The following is a 27,752-nucleotide window of genomic DNA, read 5'->3' on the forward strand; positions in this document are numbered from 1 at the left end:
GGGTAACTTCTAAGGACCTCAACGTCTCTCTCACATTGTGTTTTTTAAACATGCTTCCATTTGTCACTTCAGTCTTTACTCTGAAATACAGGAAGAGAAATCATGGCTGAAACAATTTCTCATGAAACCAGGGGTGTGGTCCAACAGTCAGTTTGGTGAGGAAGGTTCCTAACTGAGAGAAGTGACCCAGAAGTATCTGTGTAGCAGCCACAATGAATCCAGATCATGAGCTTTATTAACTGATCAAAGTCTCTTCTTTCATCTTCTGTATCATTCAGTTTGCATTGGTAATGCCCATTATTGTAATGCTTTTTTAAGACGAGCAAAACTTTATTTCACTTTGGGTTAGCTGGGATAAGTGATGGATGGAGGGAATTTTACTTCAGCCACAGAAATCCTAAACAGGAAGGAGGAGCAGAGTTACAGTGGATCACTATCCAGCAGGGAAACAAGGTTTATTTCAATTTCTTGGCCATGAGTGAGAGTTACTGAGTGGGCAAATTAGGGAGACGACACCATCAGATCCCGAGCCCTCCATGTGTTAATCAAGAGACGGCTGCTGTGCTACATCCATAAATAATGAATAAATTAGGAGCTAAAGCTGAAAGGACAGTTTATTTGTACCATCTTCACGTGAACACATTCAAGAACATCACAGATGAAGAAACATTAAAAACTTCCACACTACATAAAGCAAGAAAAATAGTTTTTCTTTCAGGTGGTTTCAGAAAAACAGAAACATCAAACATCTCCAAGACTCTCTTTGAAAGAACTAAAAACCTTTGTTCTCATGGTCCAATCATGAGTGAACTCCCCGATGAAGCCTTGTGTGCTAAAACATGTCAGAGTTTTAAAGGTTAAACATGAGTTTCCAAAACGTTTTGCTGGAGAACAATGAACTATTTGACTGAGTTTCAATCATTTACAGACGAGCAAAACCAGGACAGAGAAAAAAGGACAAAACTGACTCAGTAAAAAACAGAAAAGAAGATCCCATGTAGATCTGTATTATGTAGAAGTTCAGCCCAGCAACCAGTTCAGTTCAACACAAGTTTAAATGATTCTATCTGAACTCTGTGGAGCCTGATCTCAAGCTTTTTGAGTCCGACACAGAAACCAGAGGATCTTTCTGTGTCTTCAGATTCACTGTGATCCAGTGATGGGAGTGATTTCAGCCCTGAGTGATCACGCTGATGTTTGCACAGAGCAGACAATGAGGTGAATGTTTGGGCACATTGGTAACAGTGAAACAGTTTATTAGTAACGTGGGATCGTTTGTGTGCAGAGTATGAACTGAGATTCCTGAAGCTCTTGTCACACTGGTCACAGCTGTAGTTTCCTTCCATGTGTCCACGTTCATGAATGTTACGATTACCTGACTGTGAGAAGCTTCTCTCACAGTGTCTGCACTTGTGTGGTTTCTCTCCTGTGTGGACTCCTTTGTGTGTTTTAAGCTGACCTGCAGTGGTGAAGGATGACCCACACTGATCACAGAGGTGCTTTTTAACCCCACTGTGAATCAGTTCATGTTGTTTTAAGTGATGTGATGTAGTGAAGCTTCTCCCACATTCTTTGCAGTATTTCAGTTTGTCTCCAGTGTGTCTACGTTGATGTAGTTTTAGGGTCTTTTGCCGACTGAAAGTTTTTCCACAGAGGTCACAATGAAAGTCTTTCCCACCACCACAGTGATGACAGGGTTGAGAACTGGATCCATCTGTGTCGCTCTGCTTCTAAACAAAGACACAAAGACAGTGTAAGTCAGTCCTTCAACATTTGTATCCTGAACGTCGCCTGAAATAAAGAGCATCTCTGCAGACGTCCAACTACATTTGACTGTTTCAGTTAACACACTCAGTTTACTGGGCTGCAATAACTACAATACTACCACCATAATACTACAGTAATACTAAAATCATAACTGAAAGGAAAATCTGAATAATCACTCAGAGCTGCTTTTCCATGCAGTAGAATTGCTAACATGCTAACACAGTTTAATGAGCAGAGTTGTTCCAAACATCCATCCATCCATCCATCTTCATCCGCTTTATCCAGAGCCGGGTCGCGGGGGCAGCAGCCTAAGCAAAGAGGCCCAGACCTCCCTCTCCCCAGCCACCTCCTCCAGCTTATCCGGGGGAACACCAAGGCGTTCCCAGGCCAGCCGAGAGATATAATCTCTCCAGCGTGTCCTGGGTCTGCCCCGGGGCCTCCTCCCGGTGGGACATGCCTGGAACACCTCACCCAGGAGGCGCCCAGGGGGCATCCTTGTCAGATGCCCGAACCACCTCAGCTGGCTCCTTTCGATGTGGAGCAGTAGCTGCTCTACTCTGAGCCCCTCCCGGATGGCCGAACTTCTCACCCTATCTCTAAGGGAGAGGCCAGCCACCCTTCGGAGGAAGCTCATTTCTGCCGCTTGTATCCGCGACCTTGTTCTTTCGGTCACTACCCACAGCTCGTGGCCATAGGTGAGGGTAGGGACGTAGATCGACCGGTAAATTGAGAGCTTCGCTTTTACACTCAGCTCCCTCTTCACCACGACGGACCGGTGCAGCGTCCGCATTACTGCAGCCGCAGCCCCAATCCGTCTGTCGATCTCCGGCTCCCTTCTCCCATCACTCGCGAACAAGACCCCGAGATACTTGAACTCCTCCACTTGGGGCAGGAACTCATCCCCGACCCGGAGTGGGCACTCCACCCTTTTCCGGCTGAGAACCATGGCCTCAGATTTGGAGGTGCTGATCCTCATTCCCGCTGCTTCACACTCGGCTGCGAACCGTTCCAGTGCGAGCTGGAGGCCCTCACCCGATGAAGCCAACAGAACCACATCATCTGCAAAAATCAGAGATGAGATTCTGAGGCCACCAAAGCGAAAGCCCTCCGCCACTTGGCTGCGCCTAGAAATCCTGTCCATAAAAATTATGAACACAACCGGAGACAAAGGGCAGCCCTGGCGGAGCCCATCACCCACCGGGAACGAGTCCGACTTATTGCCGGCAATGCGAACCAAGCTCTTGCAACGGTTGTATAGGGATCGAATGGCCCGTAGCAATGGGCCAGACACCCCATACTCCCGCAACACCTCCCACAGGACACCCCGAGGGACACGGTCGAATGCCTTCTCCAAGTCCACAAAACACATGTAGACTGGTTGGGCAAACTCCCATGCACCCTCAAGTATCCTGGAGAGGATAAAGAGCTGGTCCAGTGTTCCGCGACCAGGACGAAAACCGCATTGTTCCTCCTGTATCCGAGGTTCGACTAGCGGACGAACTCTCCTTTCCAGCACCCTGGCATAGACTTTCCCAGGGAGGCTGAGGAGTGTGATCCCCCTGTAGTTGGAACACACCCTCCGGTCCCCCTTCTTAAAGATGGGGACCACCACCCCGGTCTGCCAGTCCACAGGTACTGCCCCTGATCTCCACGCAACATTGCAGAGGCGTGTCAACCAGGACAGCCCTACAACGTCCAGAGCCTTCAGGAACTCGGGGCGGACCTCATCAACACCAGGGGCTCTGCCACCAAGGAGTTGTTTAACTGCCTCAGTGACCTCGCCCCCGGAAATTGGCGGGTCATTCCCCTCATCCCCAGACTCTGCTTCCTCCTCGGAAGACGTGTCAGTGGGATTAAGGAGGTCCTCGAAGTATTCCTTCCACCGCCTGACAATTTTCTCAGTCGACGTCAGCAGCACTCCGCCAGCACTATACACAGTGCAGGTAGAGCACCGCTTTCCCCTCCTGAGACGCCTGACGGTTTGCCAGAATCTCTTCGAGGCAGTCCGAAAGTCTTTTTCCATGGCCTCTCCGAACTCCTCCCACACCCGAGTTTTTGCTTCAGCCACTGCCCGAGCCGCATTCCGCTTGGCCTGTCGATACCTGTCGGCTGCCTCCGGAGTCCCACAGGCCAACCAAGCCCGATAGGACTCCTTCTTCAGCCTGGTGGCTCCCTTCACCTCTGGTGTCCACCATTTGGTTCGGGGATTACCACCGCGGCAGGCACCAACCACCTTGCGGCCGCAGCTCAATGCAGCAGCTTCGGCAATGGAGACGCTGAACATGGTCCATTCGGACTCAATGTCCCCAGTCTCCCTCGGAATGCTGTTGAAGCTCTGCCGGAGGTGTGCGTTGAAGATCTCGCGGACTGGGGCCTCTGCTAGACGTTCCCAGCACACCCTCACTACGCGTTTAGGTGCACCAGGTCTGTCCAGCGTCCTCCCCCGCCACCTGATCCAACTCACCACCAGGTGGTGATCAGTTGACAGCTCAGCCCCTCTCTTTACCCGAGTGTCCAGAACATATGGTCGCAGGTCTGCTGATACGATTACAAAATCGATCATCGACCTACGGCCTAGAGCGTCCTGGTGCCACGTGCACTTATGGACACTCTTATGTTTGAACAGGGTGTTCGTTATGGCCAAACTGTGATTAGCACAGAAGTCCAATAACAAAGCACCGCTCGGGTTCAGATCAGGGAGGCCGTTCCTCCCAATCACGCCCCTCCAGGTCTCGCTGTCGTTACCCACGTGAGCATTGAAGTCTCCCAGCAGGACAACAGAGTCTCCAGGTTGAGCACCCTCCAGCACCCCCCCCCCCCCCCCCCAGGGACTCTAAGAAGGCTGGGTACTCTGAACTGCCACTCGGCGCATAAGCGCAGATGACAGTCAGGACCCGTTCCCCGACCCTAAGGCGCAGGGAACAAACCCTCTCGTCCACCGGGAAAAACCCCAACGTACCGGCAGCAAGCCGAGGGGATATTAGAATACCCACCCCAGCCCGCCGCCTCTCACCAGGGGCAACTCCAGACTGAGACAGAGTCCAGCCCCTCTCCAGGAGACTGGTTCCAGAGCCCAAGCCATGTGTAGAGGTGAGCCCGACTATATCTAGCCGGTACCTCTCAACCTCACGCACTAACTCAGGCTCCTTCCCCACCAGAGAGGTGACATTCCATGTCCCTATTGCCAGTCTTGGCAGCCGGGGGTCAGCCGCCAAGGCCTCCGCTCCTGGCCGCCACCCGGCACACAATGCACCCGACCCCTATGGCGCCTCCTGTGGGTGGTGGGCCTGCGGGAGGATGGGCCCATGTCTCCTCTTCGGGCTGTGCCCGGCCGGGCCCCATGGACTAAGGCCCGGCCACCAGACGCTCGCCCTCGGGCACCCTCCCCGGGCCTGGCTCCAGGGCGGGGCCCCGGTAACCCTATCCCGGGCAGGGTAAACTGTTCCCTCGGTGTCCTTTTCATAAGGGTCTTTTGTTTGTTCCAAACAGTCAGGCTAAAATGACAAGATAACAATATAAATACATACCTCACAGTAGCTGCACTTGTAGAGTCTCTTTCTGGTGTGGATCTGTTGGTGTTGTCTCAGGTCATGTGGAGATTTAAAAGTCTTCTCACACAGGTCACATTGATAAGGTCTCTCCTCAGTGTGGGTAAACATGTGTCGTTGTAAGTGTGCGTCTGTTGTAAACTGTTTGCTACACTGTTCACAGCAGTACACATCATGTCTGATGTGAATGCGTAGGTGTTTATTTCGGGGCCCTCTCTGGCTGAAAGTTTTTCCACAGATGTCACAGCTGTATGGCTTAATTCCAGAGTGGGTAACTAGATGACTCTGTAAGTGGCTACTGTGAGTAAAAGCTCTGCCACACTGATCACAGCTGTATGCCTTAATTCCAGAGTGGGTAACTAGATGACTCTGTAAGTGGCTACTGCGAGTAAAAGCTCTGCCACACTGATCACAGCTGTACGCTTTAACTCCACTGTGGATGAGTTGGTGTTTTCTTAGGGAAGGCTTGAAGGAAAAAGACTTTCCACACAAGTCACAGCTGAACGGTCTCTCTCCAGTGTGGATGACCTGATGCTGTTTTAGTGAAGCCCTCACAGTAAAACCCTTCCCACACTCGTCACAGGTGTGTTTTTTCTCTCCCTTTCTTCTGTGAGGTTTGTCGGCCTCCTGAGAGCGCTGACTTCTGGCTCCATGTTGGTCCTGCAGTGACAGAGATACAAACAGAGGCAGTGAGTGAAATGCAGTCGTGGAACAAACTCAACCTTCAAACTCCATTAACACTAGTTTTAAACCTGAAGGTGGAGCATGGCACCAAACACCTTAAAGGTCTCTTATCCCCACCTGCTGGTAGTTCTAACACATTACATCCAACCTGCTGTTAAAGATAATTCATGACTGTTCAAACACTAAAATCATGCACACACACACACACACACACACACACACACACACACACTGTTAAGGTTCAAAAATTGAGGAAGGAGAGTACAAACCACCATGGTCCAGAAGCTCTTGGTCAAACAATGATTTTAATGACTACACACGTGTGGGAAGAACACTCTGTACGCAGACAGCAAGTGATCTCCGACTTAATCAAAGCATAAACAGATATTTTATACCGTCAGGGTTTGATTTACTGACGCCCCTTCATGCGTCACAGACAGGATATATACACATACGTCAATATCAAAACCACAACGACTTTTGACACAATTTAAAAGAACAATTGTCTTCTATCTTCATAACAGGTGCTTCCTGTCACTGCCGGATGCTCGCTTGTCATCTTGGCACCTCAGCAGCAGTTCTGCGACAAACTGCTCTTTTTGCAACCCCAAGCAAAACATGATTAAACTTTTACCTATAAATGATTCTCTCTAACTGAGTGTGTGTGTGTCTGTGTGCTAACCACAATTGCACCCTGTTTCACCTCGCCGACTAGCTCCTGACCTCTAACCAGACAGAGAGACAGAAGCCACCCTCAGATATGTAATAACCGAACTGAAACTATGTATGTGTCATCTACTAAATAAATGTTTTAATCAAGAACCCCTACTAAAAGCTTAATACAAGAATATGAACATATAAAAGATATTAAAATGAACTGTTGTGTAAGCATGTATTGCAATTCCTTCTATGTTCTAGTTTTCCCTCAGCATGGATCATCTAGACACTCTCACTAGTGAAGCTTTAGACCATTAATGAACCTGAACATCAACTCAAATAAGCACAGATATGCAATATGTATAAAATAGTTCTAACTGCACCTGGAATACAAAGTTAATTTAATACCTGTATGCATAAAACCTTAAAGCCTTCTTAAAGCTATCTGTTACATTGTTAAAGCAATGATCAATTTGAATAACCTAGTAATTCAAATGGCCTCGTCTGGCCTGCTGCTCAAAATAACCTAAGACTGGTTTCACTTCTGCAAACTCTCTGCAAGCCTGTTTCCTGTCAGCCTGTGACTTTTAGTCTTTTCTGAAAGACACACTGTTCAACCTCTGAATGCAATATAAACTACAGATTATATTATTAATGCAATGGTAATAATGATGATTATTTAACAATAGCAGTAAAATAATTTCCCTGCTCCACAACACACACACACACACACACACACACACACACACACACACACACACACACACACATTATTTTATAATTTAGATTATTTTGTTGTTTCCTATTACATATTTCTATAATTTGTGTAGATTTATACAGAATTATTCAGTGATAATAAATCCTATGTTTGTTTATTCTAAAGGAACCCCGTTAGCTTCCACAACAGATGTTGCTCGTCTTCCGTCAAATACTCACACAAAATATTACACAATAAAGTCGATTCAAGATATCCACATAATTTCACTCTTACATCCACAGTGAGGTTTCACAATTGTTCAAATATAAGCAATCAATAATAATAATATCAATAACATTGAGGCACATTACACAAATTTCAAAAACAAATCATGTCTTACAATATTTACAACAACTAAAAGCTCTGTAAATCGGCTTTTAAGTGTTCATTGAAGTTTTGAATAATTCTCTAATTTTTTAAGGCAACTTATTCCACTTAAAAGTTGCTCTAAATGTAACAGTTTTATAAAACGTTACTTTTAACTCGAGCATTTACTAAATTGCAGTTTGTTGAAAACTGTGTAATATGATGATGTATTTCATCTGGATACTGCAGCTGAGCAGAATAAATGTGGTGTGTTTAACAGAATTGCTTTCTTTAGAACTACAAGTAAGCCATAGAATATTTTAGCCTGTACAGGAAGCCAAGAAAGGTTATTATGCATTTTATCAATATTAGTATAGTATGAACATCTTCACACTAATCTGGACGCCTTATTCTGGACTAACTGAAGTCTGTTAAGATCTGTCTCATTAGCTGCTGACCAAATGATTGAACAATACTCCAGATGAGACATTACTAGTGCATTAATGACATCTTTCATAATGAAGAAGTGATACACAAAGAGCATTTCATAGCCATAGCTATGCCTTGTCGGCAGAGTTATGTGACATTAGTGATGTTTGTACTTTCAGCGTTAACTTGGTTTTAAAGCCTTTTAAATATACGCCGTTCAATAGTCGACCTTAATCTGACAGAGAATGTGATGATTTTGTGGATAATTAAAGTCAGTCATATATCCACAAACACAACAAGCTGAAAGTCAGTGATGCTGCTCGGTTTGCAGTCCTGAACATCACGGCACAAGCAGGATTCACTGCACTGTTAATGTGAGCTGTGTTATATTGCTGCCTCTGTTCGGTGGTGTCGAGCCAAACGGACTTTAACGTGTGTGTGAACGAGCTGACGGTTCACTTGTTAAGCTGAAAGAAAGATGCTTTAATCACAGCAGTCACACATGTGTCCACTGCACCATCTGGAACTCTTCTTGTTTACACTCGTAATAACACAAACACTAAATCCTGCTTCTCTGTGCTGTTGTGTAGCAGTGTGTACACCTGAGACTGTCACCTGTCTGTCTGTCCTGCACTCTCTCTCTGTTTCTTTCTCTCTGATTGTGGAATAAAAGTATGAACGTGTGTTTATAAGTTACACTTGTGTTTGAATCCTGCAGCTTATCACACATTTGATTTCCATGTGTGACGACTGCAAGTGTCCAGAGTGAGGACAGACTGAGGGACCCACTGCTGCACATCATCTGTGAGGCTTTGCAGCCCTGATGATCCACCAGGACAAACTCAGCAGTGTGTGAGGAAGAGGAGGAGGAAGAGCCAGCAGCAGCTGACAGATGGAGAGAATAGACAGACTGTTCCCTGTTTGTGAAGGACTGCTAGGAAAGTTTAACATAACTGTCTGTGCTGAATCAGTCTTATTAGGTAATGTTCAAATAATGTTATCATCCCAGTGTTTCCAGTGTGGGAGAAAGTACTCAGGGCCTTCAAGTTACACACTATGAAAGGCAGCAACAAGTTTAATGTTCAGAAACCTAAAGTATGTATCAGCAGCAGGATTAGGGATGGGTATCGAAACCCGGTTCTTGTTGAGAACCGGTTCCCACTGTTTCAATTCCTTGGAATCGTTTGCCATTTTTTCAAACGATTCCCTTATCGATTTCAGTCGCCCCGAATGACGTCACCACGTTGCGGAGCGTCATTTACCTGGCAGGAAACACGGCGCCTAAGCGGCTCAAATGCTCAAAAGTTTGATTATACTTGATGAGAACCGATGACAACAGGGCAACTTGCAAAGTAGATATTTCATTTAAGGGAGGAAACACTACGAATATGCAAAAGCATTTGCTCACAAAACACGCGATGACACGTGTTTTTAATACCGCTCCGGACTCATGACTCTCAACCCAGCAGCAGCGCTAACGTTTGCACGTCCTCTCCCGTTAATGCGGCAGGTAAATAATCACCTAACAGTGCATATTATGTTAGCGCGATCTGCCTTATTCCAAAACCTGCCATTACTGTACATGTAGGTGACCATGATGAGAGAGACAGACAGAGTCTGGCTGGCGCTCGCTGGCAGTTCTCGCTGCAGTCTACCGGTAGCGTCTCCTTTCAGGCCAGGATAGACTAATGTCACCGAGCAGTGGCTTGCACCCATTTGCCACAGCAGATGCCCCGATTTTTGGTAAGTGAATGTGTTTAATTGTAGGCAGGGACATTACAGGATATTCTTGTGTAATTGCCACAGAACAATTTATATTATACTTTGTTATTGCTACAGAAGAATATTTATTTTATTATTTTACATTTACAATTTTTTTTCCTGGGGACCCTGTGACACCCCATTGAAGAGCCGTAGGCTGGATCTCTTAAGATCTCACTGTTGGGTTTGTAAGGCCATGTTACTCCTAAATTTCTATCTTCTTCAAAGAGAAGATATAAAACAAAGTTCTAAGCTAATCGACCTTAGTGTTCTCTTTAAAAAAAAAAAAAAAAAAAAAATCGATAAGAGAATCGCTAAAGAATTGAATCGTTAAACAGAATCGAAAATGGAATCGGAATCGTTAAAATCTTATCAATACCCATCCCTAAGCAGGATGGAGCTAAAAATAAATGTTGGTTTCAGTTCTATGAAGCTTTGAGTATTTTGGATCAGTAGCTGCTGTGTTTGTTGCATCATATTACTGTAACTGTTTATATGCTTTATATATTCTGAGCTAAGTTGATCTATAGTGTTACATCATATTCTATAAGGATGTTATGTGTTTGTAGACTTTCTGCCCAGTTTGACCCATTTAGCAGACGTCAGCCTGTTTAAGGCTCTGATATCTATTCTGTGTGACTTACAGCAGTTATGACATGGTCTGATTTTCTCACCCAATAAAGGAATATTTCATATATCAGTCGACTCTTCATTCTATCAGACACAGTTATCACAGCTCCTACATTTGCTTTTTACACATATATGTAAGCACTGAGCCACATTTAGTACCAACATATTAAATGAACAATATTTGTCTCTTATATATGATACATCTATATAAACACTGTCACAGATACTTGTCTGTGAGTGAAGTGATTAATATAATAACTATAATATTGGCCATATTATATTTACATTACCACAGTGAGATGACTTTAGTCTCATGAACAACATCAGCTAATTGTTATTTACAGCTAATCTTAAACGACTGTTCAGCACAGAAATGAAGCCCAACAATCATGTTTCACAGTCCTGTGGTCTCAGCCTCAGATACTCATCAAATCACACAGAGCTCATGTAGAAACAAATGAACTAAATATGTTCTCCTTCATTTCTGTCAAACAAAGCTGTATGAAACGTTTCCAGCTGTTAGTATCATGGTTGCTAGGCAACCTGGGCAGCGCGACGGAGGATAGACGTCCCATTTCACGAGCCTACGAGCCTCGCACTTCGGCCTTAGCGGTCTTTGAGTACGCGGCCCTTGAGGACTTTAAAGCTGCAGAACCTGAATCGGGATACAGCCATGATGATCTCCAGCCTCGTGCTCGCCAACATTCTCACCTGAGTTAAGAAGACGATCACTGAAATGGTCTCAGCAGGTCCTTTGATGACAGCAATGAAATGCAGTGGTAAGGCTTTTTGGGGATTAAGTTCGTTTTCATGGCAAAGAAGGACGATGCAGTTCATCTGATCACTCCTCATAACATTCTGGAGTGCAGGCAAAATGCTATTATAAAAACTTAAGCAGCAACTTCTCCAGGTTCCAATATTTATGCAATTCTCAAACCTTTTGGCCACGACTGTATAACCTCTTCTGAAGTTTAGTGGATATTATACATGGTTATGCTCAGGATGTGTCGGCCAGTTTCCACTGGAAACGCCTTTTGGTTAAACTGTCAGCGAGGAATTTGCATTTGCACTGTTACATTTTTATATAACTTTAATGCACATAAACAACAGTTGCTTGTTTCAGTGAAAATACATTGATGGCTTTTTAATAAAGTTGTGCAGCTGTAAAGTATTTTGTCTGGTGTCAATTATATCGTCAGCTACATCGTTATGGCAAATGTTCAGATGTATATGGTGATAAATATCTTTGGTCATATGGTCCTGCTCTGTCTGTCACCTTCTGTGTTGAGCTCATTGTTTCCTCTGTAGTGGCTGAGCTGAGTCCAAGTAGCTGAAAATGTTCCTCTGCTGCTCCGTCAGACTCTCCTCCTCCTGCTGATCAGCTGGGACACAAAACAGATCTTTGTTAGGCTCCACACTGCACTGAAGAGTCAAAGTGTCTCATATGTTCATCTGACAAGTAAAAGAACACATTTTTGTTTCCCGAGGTGGGCAACTTGTTGGAAACAAACACAAAAGGTTTGAGCACTGATACCTGCCATTGCTAGCATTGAAAGATGCAACGCCAGCAATGTGGATTGTCAAGACTCAAACCAATCATCAAGCAAAGACAACAGGGATCATTTGTTTCTGTTTATTTAGCATTCACAGCATTTGTAGTTGCCTTCTGTGCAGGGGAAGTCCACGCACACTGTGTGGTACCGCCATCTGCAGAAGGTGCATTCAACCTCTGTAAGAGAAACGAGGTTGTCTGAGACTGAAATGATATTCACTAAAGAAGTGGTGATTTGTAAAACTTCACATTTTGATCCGGGACGTACTCTGCATGAAAACAAGCGCTCACTCTTCCTGCTCAACAAATGACAAGGGCGGAGCCTTATACCACGTGATACAGAAGCTGTGCCGTGTGATGCTAAAATTAGCAGGGAAAAAACAACGGAGAGCACGTCAGGGATGACGAGAAAGTGACAGGAGAAAATCCGTCCCGGTCAACCACCCAAACATCAATAACGGGAACCTTATACAGCGCTTCCCTATACACGTCGAACTCCCGCAGGCACAAAGACATTACGGAGGCTATCACTTATCACCTGACCAAAGATATGGCTCCATCAACACTGTGCAAAACGAGGGATTTAGGAAAACGATCAACACCCTAGACAAACGCTACACAGTGCCGTCCCGCAACTATTTTTCTATTGTTGCACTACCTGCTCTGTACACGCAGCGTCGAGCAACGGTGGAGACGGAATTTCAAGCAGGACAACATTTTGCTGCAACAACAAAACGTGAGACATTTGTTGTTTTATGTTTATTTATTGTTATGAGAGAATCATGATCTCAATTCTAAGCCAAAAAATCGTGATTCTCATTTTATGCAAAATCGTGCAGCCCTAACATTAACACAAAACTATTGTTTCACCAGAGAAACGCACATGAAGAGAGAGAGAGAGACAATAACAGCTACCAAACAGTCGTCATAATTCGTCACACAATGAGAAAAGGACAAATCAACAAGTAACAATGACTAATTACTATTAAAATCTGTAACATAATGTATTGTTTGGAGTTTAGTCTGATTGGTTCAGGATGAGCTGCCATTATCCAATCACACGTCTGCTTACCTGCATCTTTTCTCTTTTTTCTAACCTGAGCACCTGATGGCTTTGAACTTTTGTTGTCCATCTTCCATTGGTTTGAATTTTGCGCTCCAGTACAAACACAAATCCCCCAACCCGAGGATCAGCACAATTAACCTAACAGACCTACACCTTAGTTCACAGATTCACTTTGTCTAAGGTTGATTTCTGGGATTTCACACAACCCAGGATTCAGATCGTGAATCCATGATGGGCTTGGATTTACATCATTATAAATGAAATGTGCTCTACTTGGAAGCAGCCGGCCCCGCCCCTTTTGACGGGTTGTGTGAGACTTTAAATCATCAAACTGTAAATTATAAATTAAATTGTTATTGATCCTTTACCCCGAGTCTTAAAGTGTAGATTTATTTTCTTACTCTTCTTATATATATTGTTTGTTTACTTGCACCGCTGTAACTGCAGCCTCGTCGTCTCGTCTCTCTATATGCTGGACTGTCTGTAGCGGAGATGACAAAGTTTACTTTGACTTCAGCAGCGCGCAGGCGCACCGAGGGCTCTCGCGCTCACGTTATAGAATTTAGAAAAAACATCGGTGCAGATTATAAGCCTGTATCATAATATCTGTTTGTTGTTTTTATTTTGTTTTGCGAGTTGGTTATTAGATGCCGCTCCAGCCAGCCAGAGACTCCCCGCCGCCCCGCCCTCTCCTCCCTGCGCCGCCAGCAGCAGGCGCACCTCGCAAACAGAGGGCGCCCTTACTCCCAGCAAATGGCTGATAGAAAACCGATCGGTGCCTACGAATTTCCCAATATGCGCTGGCATGACGTCGGGGAAGCATGGGTACGACCGATTATTTTATTTTTTTCTTGCCCGTGATGCCCCCCCCCGCCACGATGCATTCTATTGGTTTGCACACTTACACACACCCAGCTGTGGTTTCCTGTTTTGCTGGACTCTGGAGAGCCCCGCCTTTAACGCTCTTCTCTCACAGAGAGCAACAGAAAACTTGGAAAAACTCCAGATTGACTGAACTCAGTTCACAGTTACCTTGACACCTTTAGATGTGAGACGTAGTGATGGTCCGCTTGAAGCTGACGCTCCGGTGCGTGTGTCAGAAAGATCAACGCGCTGCTTCAGAAGCACCGTGTCGAGGCTTGATTCGTTTGGCCAGAGTCACGTGATCAGTGACGTCTGAAGCTTCGTTTAGAACGTACCTTTTTTAAAATCAAACTTTACTGAAACACAATGAGTATACAACATACAAACAGATGAAGTTTACAAAAGAACAGAACATGAACATACAGAACCAGGAGTAAAAAAATGATGATATGAGTAGGCGAATAAAATCAACATATTGTAACGTGCAGTGGAGATGAAGCCAGCCGCGGAGGTGTGCAGGTGGATAGCGAATGAGCAACAGCTTCTGACTTTCCAAAAAGTACTCATTTATTTACAATATCAAAAATAAAAGTGCTACCTCTACCACACATTACTAAAGAGCACACTAGTCCGCGTACACACGGGAGCATACATTACAGGAGGAGTGCGAATAATGAACAAAAAGGGGGTGACACCAGTCGTGAGACAGGAGGCGCTGCCATGTGGTGATACACTGCATTACAATAGCAACTGTTACAATATAAATATTGTTCTGAGAGGCTTTTTGTTGGTTGAGTCTGAAATTGATTGTATGTACAATTCATATCCTTATAAAAAGGCAGAAATATGGTGTTTTATTAATAAACTTACATTTATGGATATAAAATAGCTAAAAGTATTAACAAATATTTTATAAAAAACATTTATCATTCTTCCTGGGGAACTTAAAGAAAAAGAATAAAACATTTTCCATCGTAAAGAAAACTCCCTTAAAATATGGACAATAACAAAACTGCTAAATTCTTCCAGAATCTCTGTGTAGAGGAACCAAAAGAGATGTGCCACAGTTTCTGGATGATCCCCACAGAAAGTTCAATTAGTATTTATGTCTCTTTTAAATGTTACCATATAGTGACTGGCTGGGTAACATTTATGAAGAATTTTATATGAGATTTCCTTCACCTTGTTCACAATTAGATATTTATGGGATCATCCAGACTGTCTTCCAGGTGATATCTGGAACATGTCGGTTCCAGTAAGATATTCTATATATGGGAGAGACATGATATCTTCTTGGAATAAACTACGTATTCTCTTATTGCTGTTACCAAGTTCCTGTGAAAAGCAGATTTTTCCCACTGCTGACTCAGCTGGATCAGGGAGAGTGACTGAGGCAGATATTGAGCTGTCAGTGTTTTTATATAACATTAAAGTCCCTGAGGGTATGGCACCAAGCACCATTGAGAATTCCCCAACAGTGTTTGACAAGTTTGACGAGCATCTTGACTTTTGGTCTTTGGATGTTAACAGTCCTGGATATGTGACTTCTTGTTTAACAGAAATGTTACAGAGAGCATTTGCAGTGCAGCCTTTAATTGCTAGTAATTCACATTTTTTTAGATTTCGACATAAAGCAGATGCCTCAGAGAAATCACTAATAACACTAAGGGCTGGACGGATTTGATTTGCATTCTTCAAGAAGAGTGTGGTGTCATCAGCTAGCTGGCTGATGATGAGCTCCTTATCAGCTGTGCTGATTCCATGTATAACAGGTCAAATCTCGGGGTGGAGTCTTAATCATTTTAATTGAGCTATTGCCATTCGTGTACAAGGTTTTGATAGCTTTACAGAAAAATGCCAAATTTTTCCAAAGAGTGGAAAATAAATTGATGTTCAATTGTATCAAAAGCCTTTTAAAAATCCAGGAAGAGAATGAAGCTATAGTCAGATACCAAATCAGAGTAATCAAGTAGATCTAAAACCAGTCTCATGTTCTTAGAAAGGTGTCTGTTTCTCATAAAGCCTGATTGTGTCTCATCGATAATTGTGTCCAAGAACTCTTTCATTCTGTTAGCAAGTACTAAAGCCATAATCTCATAGTCATCATTGAGCAGACAGATGGGTCTCCAATTATCAATAAGAAGTAAGTCTTTGTTTGGTTTTGGAATAAGTGTTATGAGACCCTGAGTAAGAGTAGGAGGGAGGATGTTATTCTCTACACTTCCTATGAAAAGCTGCAGTAAGAACGGAGCCAGGAGATTAGAAAATGATTCTTAAAACTCTGCAGTTAAACCATCTGTGCCGGGAGATTTGTTGGCCTTAAGTGCAGAAATAGGATTACAAACATCCTCCACAGTCAGAGGGCTGTCACAGTGACTTCTATCTTCCACAACAATAGTTTTTAGGTTTTTAATATTATTGAGAAACAGCGTTGAGTAGGGCTGGGCCATATTATACCGTTCACGGTAATACTGGTATAATGTTAGGCAACGATAGGAAAATGAAATATCGCGATAGAATGGGAGTAAAACGCGCATGCGCAGTGCCTTTGTTTTCATACGCACATGGCCGATTGTTGAGTGAAACAGATGAACCAGAATTGGTTTGTAAAAATGGTGCAACTTCAGTGATGTGGAACTGGTTTGGTGTTTGTCCGTCAGATACACAACAAAGCACATTTTTTTGCAGAACATACAAGCGGCCGTCGTTATTGTCATATTTGTCGGACTAAGATGCTCTTAAATCTGGGAGTAATCTGGGTCCTAAACTCCGTATGCTTCAGGTCAAACAACACTGCAGCATCACTTAGAGTTAAAAACTGTCTAAATTCTTTCATCTTTAATAAAACGATCAGCATTGCTGCTTTACCAGGTGTAACTATAAAGTTTAACTTCCAGGCATCCATGAAAACAAAAGTTATTACATTTAACGGAGTTAGAAGTTAGCAGGAAGCTAGCGGAAGTTAGCTTGCTAGTTTCGCTAGTTACCTAAGCATGATATTGCATGTTCTGACTGAGAGATTTCTGAAAAAAATCAAACGTACAGCTCTGCTATCACTTCCAACATAAATGAAGACAGGAAACTAAACAGCAGTGACGTTTGTAGGGTTACTGAAGTTGGGCTAGCTGGTATATAATGATGTGCTACGTGATCGCTAGCGACACAGCTATGTTAGCATAACATAAACAGTGAAGCTGGAGGACCAACACTAACACTTTTCCACTTATAAAAGTTAACGTGAAGGTTCTTCATGGTTAGAGACAAATGCAATCGCATGGCAGGATACTGTAAACGGACCAAACTTCAGTCAGGAGAACAACTGAGATAATCCATCCACAATACGAGGTTAGTCATTAATACACTGCAACAACATGGGAATAGAGCAGCTGCCAGAGAATTCAACATTAATGAATCAATGGTACAGAAGTGGAGGAAGCAAGAAGAATGAGTTTAATAAAGTTTGATTTATCTGACTGCTTTGTTTCGCTTAATGTGCCTTATAATCCCGTGCACCTTATGGTCCGAAAAATGCGTACTGCACACTGCAGTTTAATGTTGCAAAGCACCTCTTTTTAACTTCAGTGGATATTATACATGGTTATGCTCAGGATATGTCAGCCCATTTCTACTGGAAATGCCTTTTGGTTAAACTTTCAGCAAGGAATTTGCATTTGCACTGTTACATTTTTATAAAGCTTTAATGTACATAAAAACCAGCTTCTTGTTTAAGTGAAATAAATGGAAGGTTGTCTTTTTGCGCTAGTAATGTTGTGGAGTTGTATTTTGTCTCGCATCAATTATATCGTCGGTTATATCGTTATCGCAAATTTTCAAATATATATCGTGATAAATATTTTTGGCCATATCGCCCTGCTCTAGCGTTGAGACATATATATATATATTCTACTTTTCTAAATGATTGACTATTTCAATGGAGAACCTAAATGACACGGACCCGTGTTTGTTATTACATATCTCTATTTTGAATGTGACAAGTCTATCATTGCCTGTTATTCATAGGTATTAACAGAGTTTTTGGCCTTTTTTTCCTCTATAACAGTTAATTGACTCTTTACAGTGGCCTGCTATGGTTAATAATAACATGTTCAGTCATGAGTGAAATCAAAGCTTTTCTTCACTTTAGCATTTAACATTCCCAACAATATAATGTGATACCTTAATTAAAACACAGCTAATAAAACACAATTTTCTTAATGCAAACATCAGTGACTCAACATTAGCAACCAAAGGGTTCAGTCTGCAGCTCACACTCATGTGAAGCTACAGCCTCCCCCTTTAGTCTCTGTCATCCTTCTGCTCCTGCAACAACAAAACAAAGCAAGACAAAACCTCCACCCTTCTTCTACAGGCTGGGTGAATTGTTGTGGACATTCACTAATCCTAAAGTCGGCACCGTTTTTGTCTCAGTATCAAGTCAGTTAAACTTTTAGTCGTCAGTCCATCACAGTCCAGTCACATGCATACATCCACACACATTCATACCAGATATTGCTGATAATGGAGTCTCACGCGCAGCCTATTTGAGCCTCCATCACCAGCAAGATGACGTCATAATTTTAAAGGAAAACAGCTCTTTGTTTTTGGACTGGATTGACTCGCTGCAATCCTTTTAGGCTCAGGACTTCTCATGTGATCAATGTCCCATATAAGTGAATTTCTCCCAAGCCCATTATAATCATGGAGAAAAACACTTTGCCACTGTTTCCAGTAAGAATATTTTATAGCGCTTTAAAGTTCAATCTCTCAGGTCTGGATTAAAGAGCTGATTTGTTAAATCAGGAACTCACAAAATACCAAAATATCACCACCGGTGGATCACACCTCTCAGATGTTCTTATCTCAGTGCACTGTAACAAAAGCACAAACAAACGTAATCGAGAGCCTTTATAATTAAGTGCTTAAGCTACAGAGATCGAGAAGGCATTATGAAAGCCGCTAGGACAATAAAGGAATTGTCGTATAAGGACAACAAGATAGCCTTCCTGCCGGACCTACCTGCAGAGACATATAGACAACAGCGCCAGTATGAAGGTATGATTCATAAATCTATACCTTTTCAAGTTGAGCACGTGCTTAAGGATAGTAATGGACGTTTTCTAATAATACAAGGAAATCTACTCTCCACTAGACTAAATTTAATTAATATTTATGGCCCAAATGAAGATAATCCAAACTTTTATAGCAATTTATTTCTTAAAATCTCAGACTTGCAAGGTAAATGTATAATTGCTGGGGACTTAAATTGTGCTCTGAATCCACAGAAGGATAAATCCTCAGGCATGGATAATACTCACAATAGAACACGAAAGGTGATCAAACAATTCATGAAGGAGTTAAATTTAAGTGATATATGGCAAGATCAAAAATCCAACCAAGTTACAATATTCTTGCTGGTCAGGTACACATAAAGCGTACTCTAGAATAGATTACTTCTTGGTATCAAATGAGTTGGTTCATTTTATAAAAGATTGCCAGTATAAGGAAATAGTAATTTCGGACCATGCAGTCGTTACTTTGACTCTCATAGAACCAAAACTGATCAAGACTCGATTTGAATGGAGGTTTCAACTGAAGTGGATGCAGGATAAACAGTTTCTTGAGTTTTTAGGCAAGCAAATTAATGAATACTTTGAACATAACTCAGATCAAACATCGGCAAGTGTAAGATGGGAAGCCTTTAAAGCATACTTAAGAGGGCAAATTATAAGCTATACTAGTAATAAAACAAGAGAAAGAAATCAAAGGATAAAATATCTGGAAGTAAGAATAAAAAAGTTAGAAGAGATTAGCTTTCAATCAGGTCAAAACAATGAGTATATTGTAAAAGAATTATTACTATTGAGAACGCAATATAATGAAATGACAAGTGAAAAAGCAGCTGTTAATTTATTGAGATTAAAGCAACAATTCTATGACCAAGGTGAAAAACCCAGCAAACTCCTGGCATGGCGTATAAAAAAGATGGAATCTGAAAAGGCAATTACAAAATTAGAAAATTCAAATGGTAATACTATAGTAGACCCATTAGAGATAAATAATGCATTTAAAAGATTTTATGAAACGCTATATAACTCTGAACTCAATAATGTAACTAGAATGCAATCTTTATTTCTAGATAAACTTGAAATACCAAAAATTTCAGAAAAAGACAAAGTAAATGTTGATAGGCAAATTAGTATACATGAAATTATAGATGCAATAAACTCCTTAAATGCTGGCAAAACAGCTGGTCCAGATGGATTGCCAATTGACCTTTACAAATATTTTAAAGATAAATTAGCACAGCCCCTCTTAGATATGTATATAGAATGTTTTAATAATGGCAATCTTACTGACTCATTAAGGAAGTCCCTGATAATACTGCTTCCTAAACCTGGAAAACTAAATAATAAGTGTGAAAATATGCGTCCTATAAGCTTAATCAATACAGACACTAAAATTATTTGTAAAATTTTTGCTAAAAGATTAGAAAGTATTCTTCCAGTTATTATAGGGGATGATCAAAATGGATTTGTTAAACATAGACAGGGTTTTCATAATGTAAGACGAGTTTTAAACATTCTTCATAATCAAAGTGAGCAGGACGATACAGCCATTCTTTCGCTTGACGCGGAGAAGGCTTTTGATAGAATTGAGCGGTCATATCTTTTTGATGTCATTGTTAGATTTGGGTTTGGAAAGGTATTTCTGCATTGGATCAAGCTATTACATTGTCACTCTGTGGCTCAGGTTAAGACAAATGAGATAATCTCTGAACAATTTGATATTAAAAGAGGGTGCCCGCAGGGTTCACCCTTATCTCCACTTTTATTCCTTTTAGCTATTGAACCTCTGGCAATAGCTGTTAGAAACAGCGGACAGATACAAGGTGTTAGGATTGGTAGAAAGGAACATAGAATTGCTTTATTTGCTGATGATATCATAATATTTTTAAAGCAATTAAAAAATTCTGTGCCCGCTGTAAAGGATTTATTAGATCAGTTTGGGGTTTTCTCAGGGTATAAAGTTAATGCAACAAAATCATCATTAATGTTACTTAATCAAGGGTACAATCAAAACGTAAATCAGAATGTATCTGGCTTTACTGTTAACTCTGAATTCATCTATCTAGGTATTAAAATAGTTCCTTCATTAAAAGATGTGGTGGTACTTAACTATAATATAATACTACAGAAAATTTCCAAAGATTTGGAGCGTTGGATAAGTCTACCACTATCTATTAAATTCAAATTCAAATTTTATTTGTCACGTACACAGTCATACACAGTACGATATGTAGTGAAATGCTTGGACAACTGCTCGTGACCTAAAGAAAACAAAAAAGGAAAAGGCTATGAATAAGATAGGAAATAAATATGAAAAATTAAAAAGGGTAAATTTAACTAGGAAGGAATAAAATATAAATTAAGGTTAAAAATGAAATAACTGTACAACACAAAGGATTGGAAGGATAAGTGTTCTTAAAATGAATGTATTACCTAGACTGTTGTATATGTTTCAAAATGTCCCACTGGCTCCTCCTGCTGGATTATTTACTAAATTAACATCACTAATCAGAGAGTTTATCTGGAACAAGAAGCAGCCTCGTATTCGTTTGTCTTTGTTGTACCTTCCCTTTGATACAGGGGGGTTGAAATGCCCCAACTTTTACTGGTACTATTTGGCTATTCAATTAAGGACAATAAGATTTTATTTTTCATCCCAAAATACCCCGTCATGGGTGGGGATGGAAGCAAATGCTCTTAAAATGCCATTAAATTTGTACTTATATTCTGCAAAATCCAAACAGTTAAAGAAAGAAACAAATAATCCTATAGTTCAAAACATGATTGAAGTCTGGTTTACAATAAAAGAAATGATGAATATTAAGAACAATCTCTCTCAGTTTAGCCCCATCTGGGGAAATGCCTTATTTGTACCAGGAAAGTTGGATGCAGGGTTTCAGGATTGGGCAGTAAAAGGTGTTAAGAAAGTGGGTGATCTGTTTTGTGATGGAGTAATGGTCTCATTTGAGGATTTAGTCTCAAAATTTCAAATCCCCCAAAAACACTTTTTTAAGTATTTACAAATTAGAAGCTTTATTTCATCTATGCAAAATAAATCCCTTAATTTTCCCCAGTTAAGTAAGCTAGAGGAGTTTATGGTGAAAAAAGGTGGTAATAAAGGCTTAATTTCAACATTTTATAATTGGATTGTTTCTGCCTCTTCAGAAACATCAGTTTCTAAGTTGGAAGCTTGGAGAAAGGACCTAAATATTAATATTTCTGAGGAGACATGGAAGTTAATTTGCTTAAAAGCTCAAAAACAATCGATTAACAGTAACTTAAAATTACTACAATACAATTGGATCATGCAAACATATGTAACACCGGTGAAACTGAATAAATATAATAATAGAATACCAGATACATGTTTTAAATGTGGAGAAGCCCGTGGAACATTTTTTCATTGTATATGGGAATGTAGAATTGTTTGTGCCTTTTGGCAGGAGGTGATGAACAAAATAAACCAAATTTTAAATAAAAAGATCACTTTGGATGTAGAAATGATGCTACTACAAGTGTATCCTAAAAATATTAAATTAACAACCTATCAAATTAAGTTTATGGATTATTGTACATTACAGGCAAAACGTATGATTGCAATAAATTGGAAAACATCAATTCCTCCTGCTATTGGCGCTTGGATAAACTCCTTGACACAGTGTATGGAAATGGAAAGGATTACGTACTTTCTGAAAAATAAGTTAATATATTTTGATGAAATTTGGAAGCCATTTAAAAAAATTTTAAAAGTAGTAAATATAGAACAACTTATGTAGGAGAGTGGAGTAGGAGGAAATTGTTTAGCATGTGCATGCTATTTTTTATTGTTTATTCCTATTGATTATATTTTCTTATTTCTTTTTTTTTTTTGTTTGTTTTTTCTTGAATTATGTATAAATGCCACATATGGTACAATTGTATATATATTTCATGTGAGCTTGTTCTTTTTTTTCTTTGTTCGGAAGAGAGCAGAGTGGGAGGTGAGGGTGGGGGAAAAGGGTTTCTATTACAACAGCATATTATTGGAAACTACCTTTGTATGTTGTTGGAAAAGTAATAAAAATATTTAAAAAAAAACCCCCAAAACAAACGTAATCAATAAAATACTAATAAAGTAACAGATACTGGGGCCCATTGCAAACATGTCCAAGCATAAAACCATCTTTCTCTCTCTTAGAGAAAGAAAACAATCCAAACCTCACTGATAAAATCAACCTAGTGTCAAGCAAAACACAAAAATCAACCAAAACTTCACCAGAAAGTTTTCCTCCCTCCCGGGACAATATTGTGCAGGAATACAGGCACCGTAACTCCTTCTTGCACTGACAAAAACATGTTGGATTTACTTGATTCAATAGTGGACACTGGTTGCACACAAAGGTTTTGCTTTGGCAGAAACTTAAACAACTGAGTTAAATCAACACAACCTTTTCATATTCAGTAAAGCTGCATGTTATGTTCATAAAACACGATTGAAACATGTTCAGATGGAGTAAGTTGAGCTCCTGGAACATTTTAATCCTTCAATTGAAACTGAATGGGTCTACAACAACTACCATCCTCCTATCTCTATCCTGGTTGCAGCAGGGCTGGGAAATAACCCTGAAGTGATAGGTTACCAGGCAGGGTACACCCTGGACAGCTCACCAGTCTATCAGATAGAAACACACAGCCGTTTACATTCATGGATAATTTAGCCCAGGACCTTCTTACTGTGGAGCAACAGCACTAACCAGCATGCCAACAATGGAGGAAATACAGGAAAGCTATGATTTCCTGTATTTGAGGCAGAATTCTTTTGTTCTTGCCCTTGACAGGTTAATCCACAATAAATAGCAACAGCATGCATGTGGTGTGTGTGTCGTTGTCTGCCTCTTATAACTCCAGTGATTTTCCTGTAGTTTGAAATCTTATGCGGTGTTGACACAATAATTTGTTGTAAACCAGGAAATTCCCAACTGTGGTAGAAAGCACAGCTTAGCCTTAGCAAATGTTCAAAGAAAAGTCGTCACTTCCTGATTTCTGCTTCACTGATAAATATTGTCACACTGGGGTTTTTGCAAATGATATCAGTGAGCACTGTGTGGCAGCTGGAGTCAGACAACTGAAGCTCCCACAATCAAGACCACAAACAGCTTTCAAAGGAGATTTGAAGCTTTTCTGGCAGCAAGCTTCATGATTTATGGGACTGTAACTGGAACAGAAACTACCTGATCACCAATGGTGAGCTGCCATGGAATTATTTTTATGACATTTTATCAAAGTTATAAATAAGCATGCCCATTAACACATAGTGAGTGAGCATGTTGTCTTCCCACGCAGTGAACAGCGGATGCTAATGTTTTTGTCACTTTTATAGAGTCAAACTCAAAGTAAGGTCAGTGCTTCCACGCTTTAAACGCTGCACGCTCACACTCTCTCCACACTCGATAGATTATCCATTGTTCATCTGCACACAGCTGCGGTTTTAGTAACGCAGTAACGCAGCGTGCTTACGGGAAAGTAACAGTAATCTAATTACCTTTTTTGCAATAGTAATCCCTCACTTTACTCGTTTCTTGAAAAAAGTAATCGGATTACTTCCCATCTCTGGTTGGAGCTGTGCACTTGTGGGTTCCACCTTGTGTACACGTTTATCTTTGCTGTGTGTACTTGTACCTCTGAGTGGAAGCTGAACTCTTGAGTTCGAGTATCGAAGCATCAGCTGTGACGTTAAAGTCCAAACAGCTCGTTCATTTGACGTGCAAATGCACGAAGGTAACGCCGTTTTCATGTGGATGTGTCACTGAGACACTTTCCACATCCACAGCTCACAAAATGGGAAAACTATAGAAGTATAACAATGAAGAAGTTACTATGTTACGGGTCCCAAGGATGAAGACCTCGATGACAAATATGTTACCTGTAAAAGCAGGTGAAGAGCAGAGTAAGGAAGACACGATGCGTCTCTGCTTTCCTCCAGAACGTGTCTGAGTCTGATTTATTTCACACAAATAAATGCTATAAAACACTAAACATGAGCTTTCAATATACTGTTCAGCTGGTTCCTCATTCACATCAATTACATTTACTTATTTCACAACATCAGTGAAATATACTCTTTTTAACTGGTTCAGTTTCTCAAGTTCACACTTCTTTCCATAACAGCTACATCCTTTTATCATATCAATAAACACATCACATTGTCTTCTGCAGTGTCTTACTGGCTAAACAGTTCTATTCAATAACAGCATTGGTAAATACATTACATTTGTTCCCTCCAGTAATTTACTGGCAAAATCACTATTTAGTGCATCATGAAACACAGCTTGTTGAATCAACCCATGAATGCCTCTGTTAGCTACACAGAGTTGCTCAGAGTGCTTGTGTTACACTAGCTAATCTACTCAGTCACTTTAACAGAACTATTAACATTCACATCTCACAGAACTGATTTGATTGGAGCATTACAACACGTTTGCACAGAGCATAGGAGCGCACTGACTCTGCTTCACGAGCGCTCCACCTAACGAGCGGGCTCGCGGTGCGGTCGCGCGGGACACTCCTCTGGTTTTCTCCCGTGTTTACATATAAATAACTTTGGCGGACCGCCTTAACTCTCCCATTCACATTAACGTGGGTAACCATGGTGACAATAAACAACATTTTCGGTGCGAGCACCGTGTACCGACCTGTAAAAGCAGGTGAAGAGCAGAGTAAGGAAGACACGATGCGTCTCTGCTTTCCTGCAGAACGTGTCTGAGGAAGCAGCGGAAGGTGGGCTCCACTTACTGCTCCCCGAAACCCCGGAGCAAGCACCAAAGTTCCGCCCTCACTGCTTTCTAACATAAAATGAATCCCTGTTACATGGATTTTCTATCCTCTTAAAGAAACTGAAAATAAATACATATAGCAATGAAAAATGTCCCGTTACATGAGTGTTTTACACAAAATAATATTAATGTGGTCATTCCCTCACAGGGGTGCCACAACTACACTGCTGTTTTGACAGAGACACAGTGTGTTTATCTAACTTGGCTGAAGCCAAAGTTCTCCAGACAAATTCAGTCTGTTTCTGCCAAGTGTGAACTCACTGGATGAGCGCCAGATACACAGAATCAAAAAGGGATAAATTAGTTTTCTTATGTCATGTTCCCGTCACAAACTGGCTCAAGGAGAGGGGAAGCAGGAGTCCACAGATGAAATGTTCCTATAAATAAAGTGGAATTTATTCAAACTTTACCAAAACTTCAACACATCAAATACAAGCAGTTCAGCAGGGAGTGGATGTGTGTTGCATGTGCCAGGTGGATGCAGAGAGAGGCCAGGGCCACGTTCAAACCTGAACACGCTGCACAGTGTTTTGTTCCATTTGTTAGGGATGAATGAAATGCTTCCTTGAAAGGATGTGTGCAGTCACCAGTGGGCGTGGAAGCATGTGCGCCCTCATTTGGTGGGTGTGCAAGAAAAGTCATCCTGTCACACAGCAATGCCTACATAAATCACACCACTCTGCTTAAAATAATAATGTTTAGTGAAGCAGGTGAAGCAAAGGGCTGCTTTTAATAGGCTGGCAGACCCAGGTGTGCTGCTTTAGCTGCTGAGCCTCTTATGACAGAACAGCGGAGAGTGGTAAGAAGGGAGGAGGGGGTCTGGCTGTGTTTGTGAACGATAGATGGTGTAACTCTGGGCATTTCTCTATCAAAGAGACGCTATGCTGTAAGGACATTGAGCTGCTAGCGGTTAGCATGAGACCGTACTATCTACCACGAGAGTTTACACACGTGATTATGATAGCTGTGTATGTCCCGCCCTCTGCTAACGCTGCAGCAGCCTGTGAGGTCCTGCACACTGTAACCAGCAGACTCCAAACACAGCACCCTCAGGCCCTTTTCCTGATCTCTGGGGACTTTAAAGATGATGTAACCATTTAATTATGGTTACATAATTAATTATGTAATTAATTATGCAAAATGCAAAACGCTCAGCTGTGTCTCCAATCAAAGCTCTGTAACTTCAGAGGTGATGTTCATATGTTGACTAATGGTTTTCTTTCATTTTTGATGTACTGCAGAATATTTGTATAAAATCCAGGCCAGGAAAATCTCCTTCATGTGTTTCTGTGTTTTGTCTTCAGCTACGTTGACACAAAGGCCTCTGCTGTGACGCTCACACCTTTGATAAAGTCTGGAGAGTGTCAGCTTCCTGTTTATAGATACAAAAATATGTAATGTTGTGAACTCTGGCCGCAGCGGCGCAAGAAAAAGGAGAATTACGGGAAGCACTCACAACAGGTAAAATCAAAATAACAAAGTAAAGTAGGATAAAATAAAAACCAACAAAAGAACAACACAATATACTTCCCCGTACTGTTACTGCTAACCTCTGTTAACCTAGTAACTCTTACCTTCTAACTGACAGCTGGTCAATAAACGAGCTCCATAAACGCTCCATATTCACCTTTACATGGAATATAAAGGGAAAAGAAGAAACACAGTGCTGTGTCAGCGTTAGACATATAGATATATCCTTGCTTTTAATACATTTGAAGGTGGGTGGGAGAGGTGCTTCTCTGCGTAGTCTACGGTCTCTTTGGGATCGGTAAAGCTTTTCCTCACATCACCATGGGTCACTAACAGCTTTGCAGGGTATAGCAGTCTGTACCTGACGCCGGTCATCCCACGTA

At 41.5% G+C, this 27,752-nt stretch overlaps 1 protein-coding gene across 3 annotated transcripts; it reads right to left on the minus strand.

Annotated features, from left to right (window-relative positions):
* Positions 1–796: 796 nt before the first annotated feature.
* LOC143412352 (uncharacterized) lies at positions 797–25,845 on the minus strand. Of its 3 annotated transcripts, none has more exons than XM_076883610.1 (4): positions 25,759–25,845; positions 11,816–11,921; positions 5,295–5,975; positions 797–1,730 (listed from the first exon to the last, which is right to left on the minus strand). In XM_076883610.1, the coding sequence occupies exons 2-4, from the start codon at positions 11,831–11,833 to the stop codon at positions 1,038–1,040; spliced, it is 1,392 nt and encodes a 463-aa protein (XP_076739725.1). In that variant the 5' UTR covers positions 11,834–11,921; positions 25,759–25,845; the 3' UTR covers positions 797–1,037. The 3 variants fall into 3 exon arrangements, with proteins under 3 accessions (XP_076739725.1, XP_076739726.1, XP_076739724.1); XM_076883611.1 differs by lacking the exon at positions 25,759–25,845 and adding an exon at positions 24,990–25,058; XM_076883609.1 differs by lacking the exon at positions 25,759–25,845 and adding an exon at positions 14,190–15,955.
* Positions 25,846–27,752: the final 1,907 nt, after the last annotated feature.

Source organism: Maylandia zebra, linkage group LG5 (assembly GCF_041146795.1).
Source record: "Maylandia zebra isolate NMK-2024a linkage group LG5, Mzebra_GT3a, whole genome shotgun sequence".
In the NCBI taxonomy this organism is placed as follows: Eukaryota; Metazoa; Chordata; class Actinopteri; order Cichliformes; family Cichlidae; genus Maylandia; species Maylandia zebra.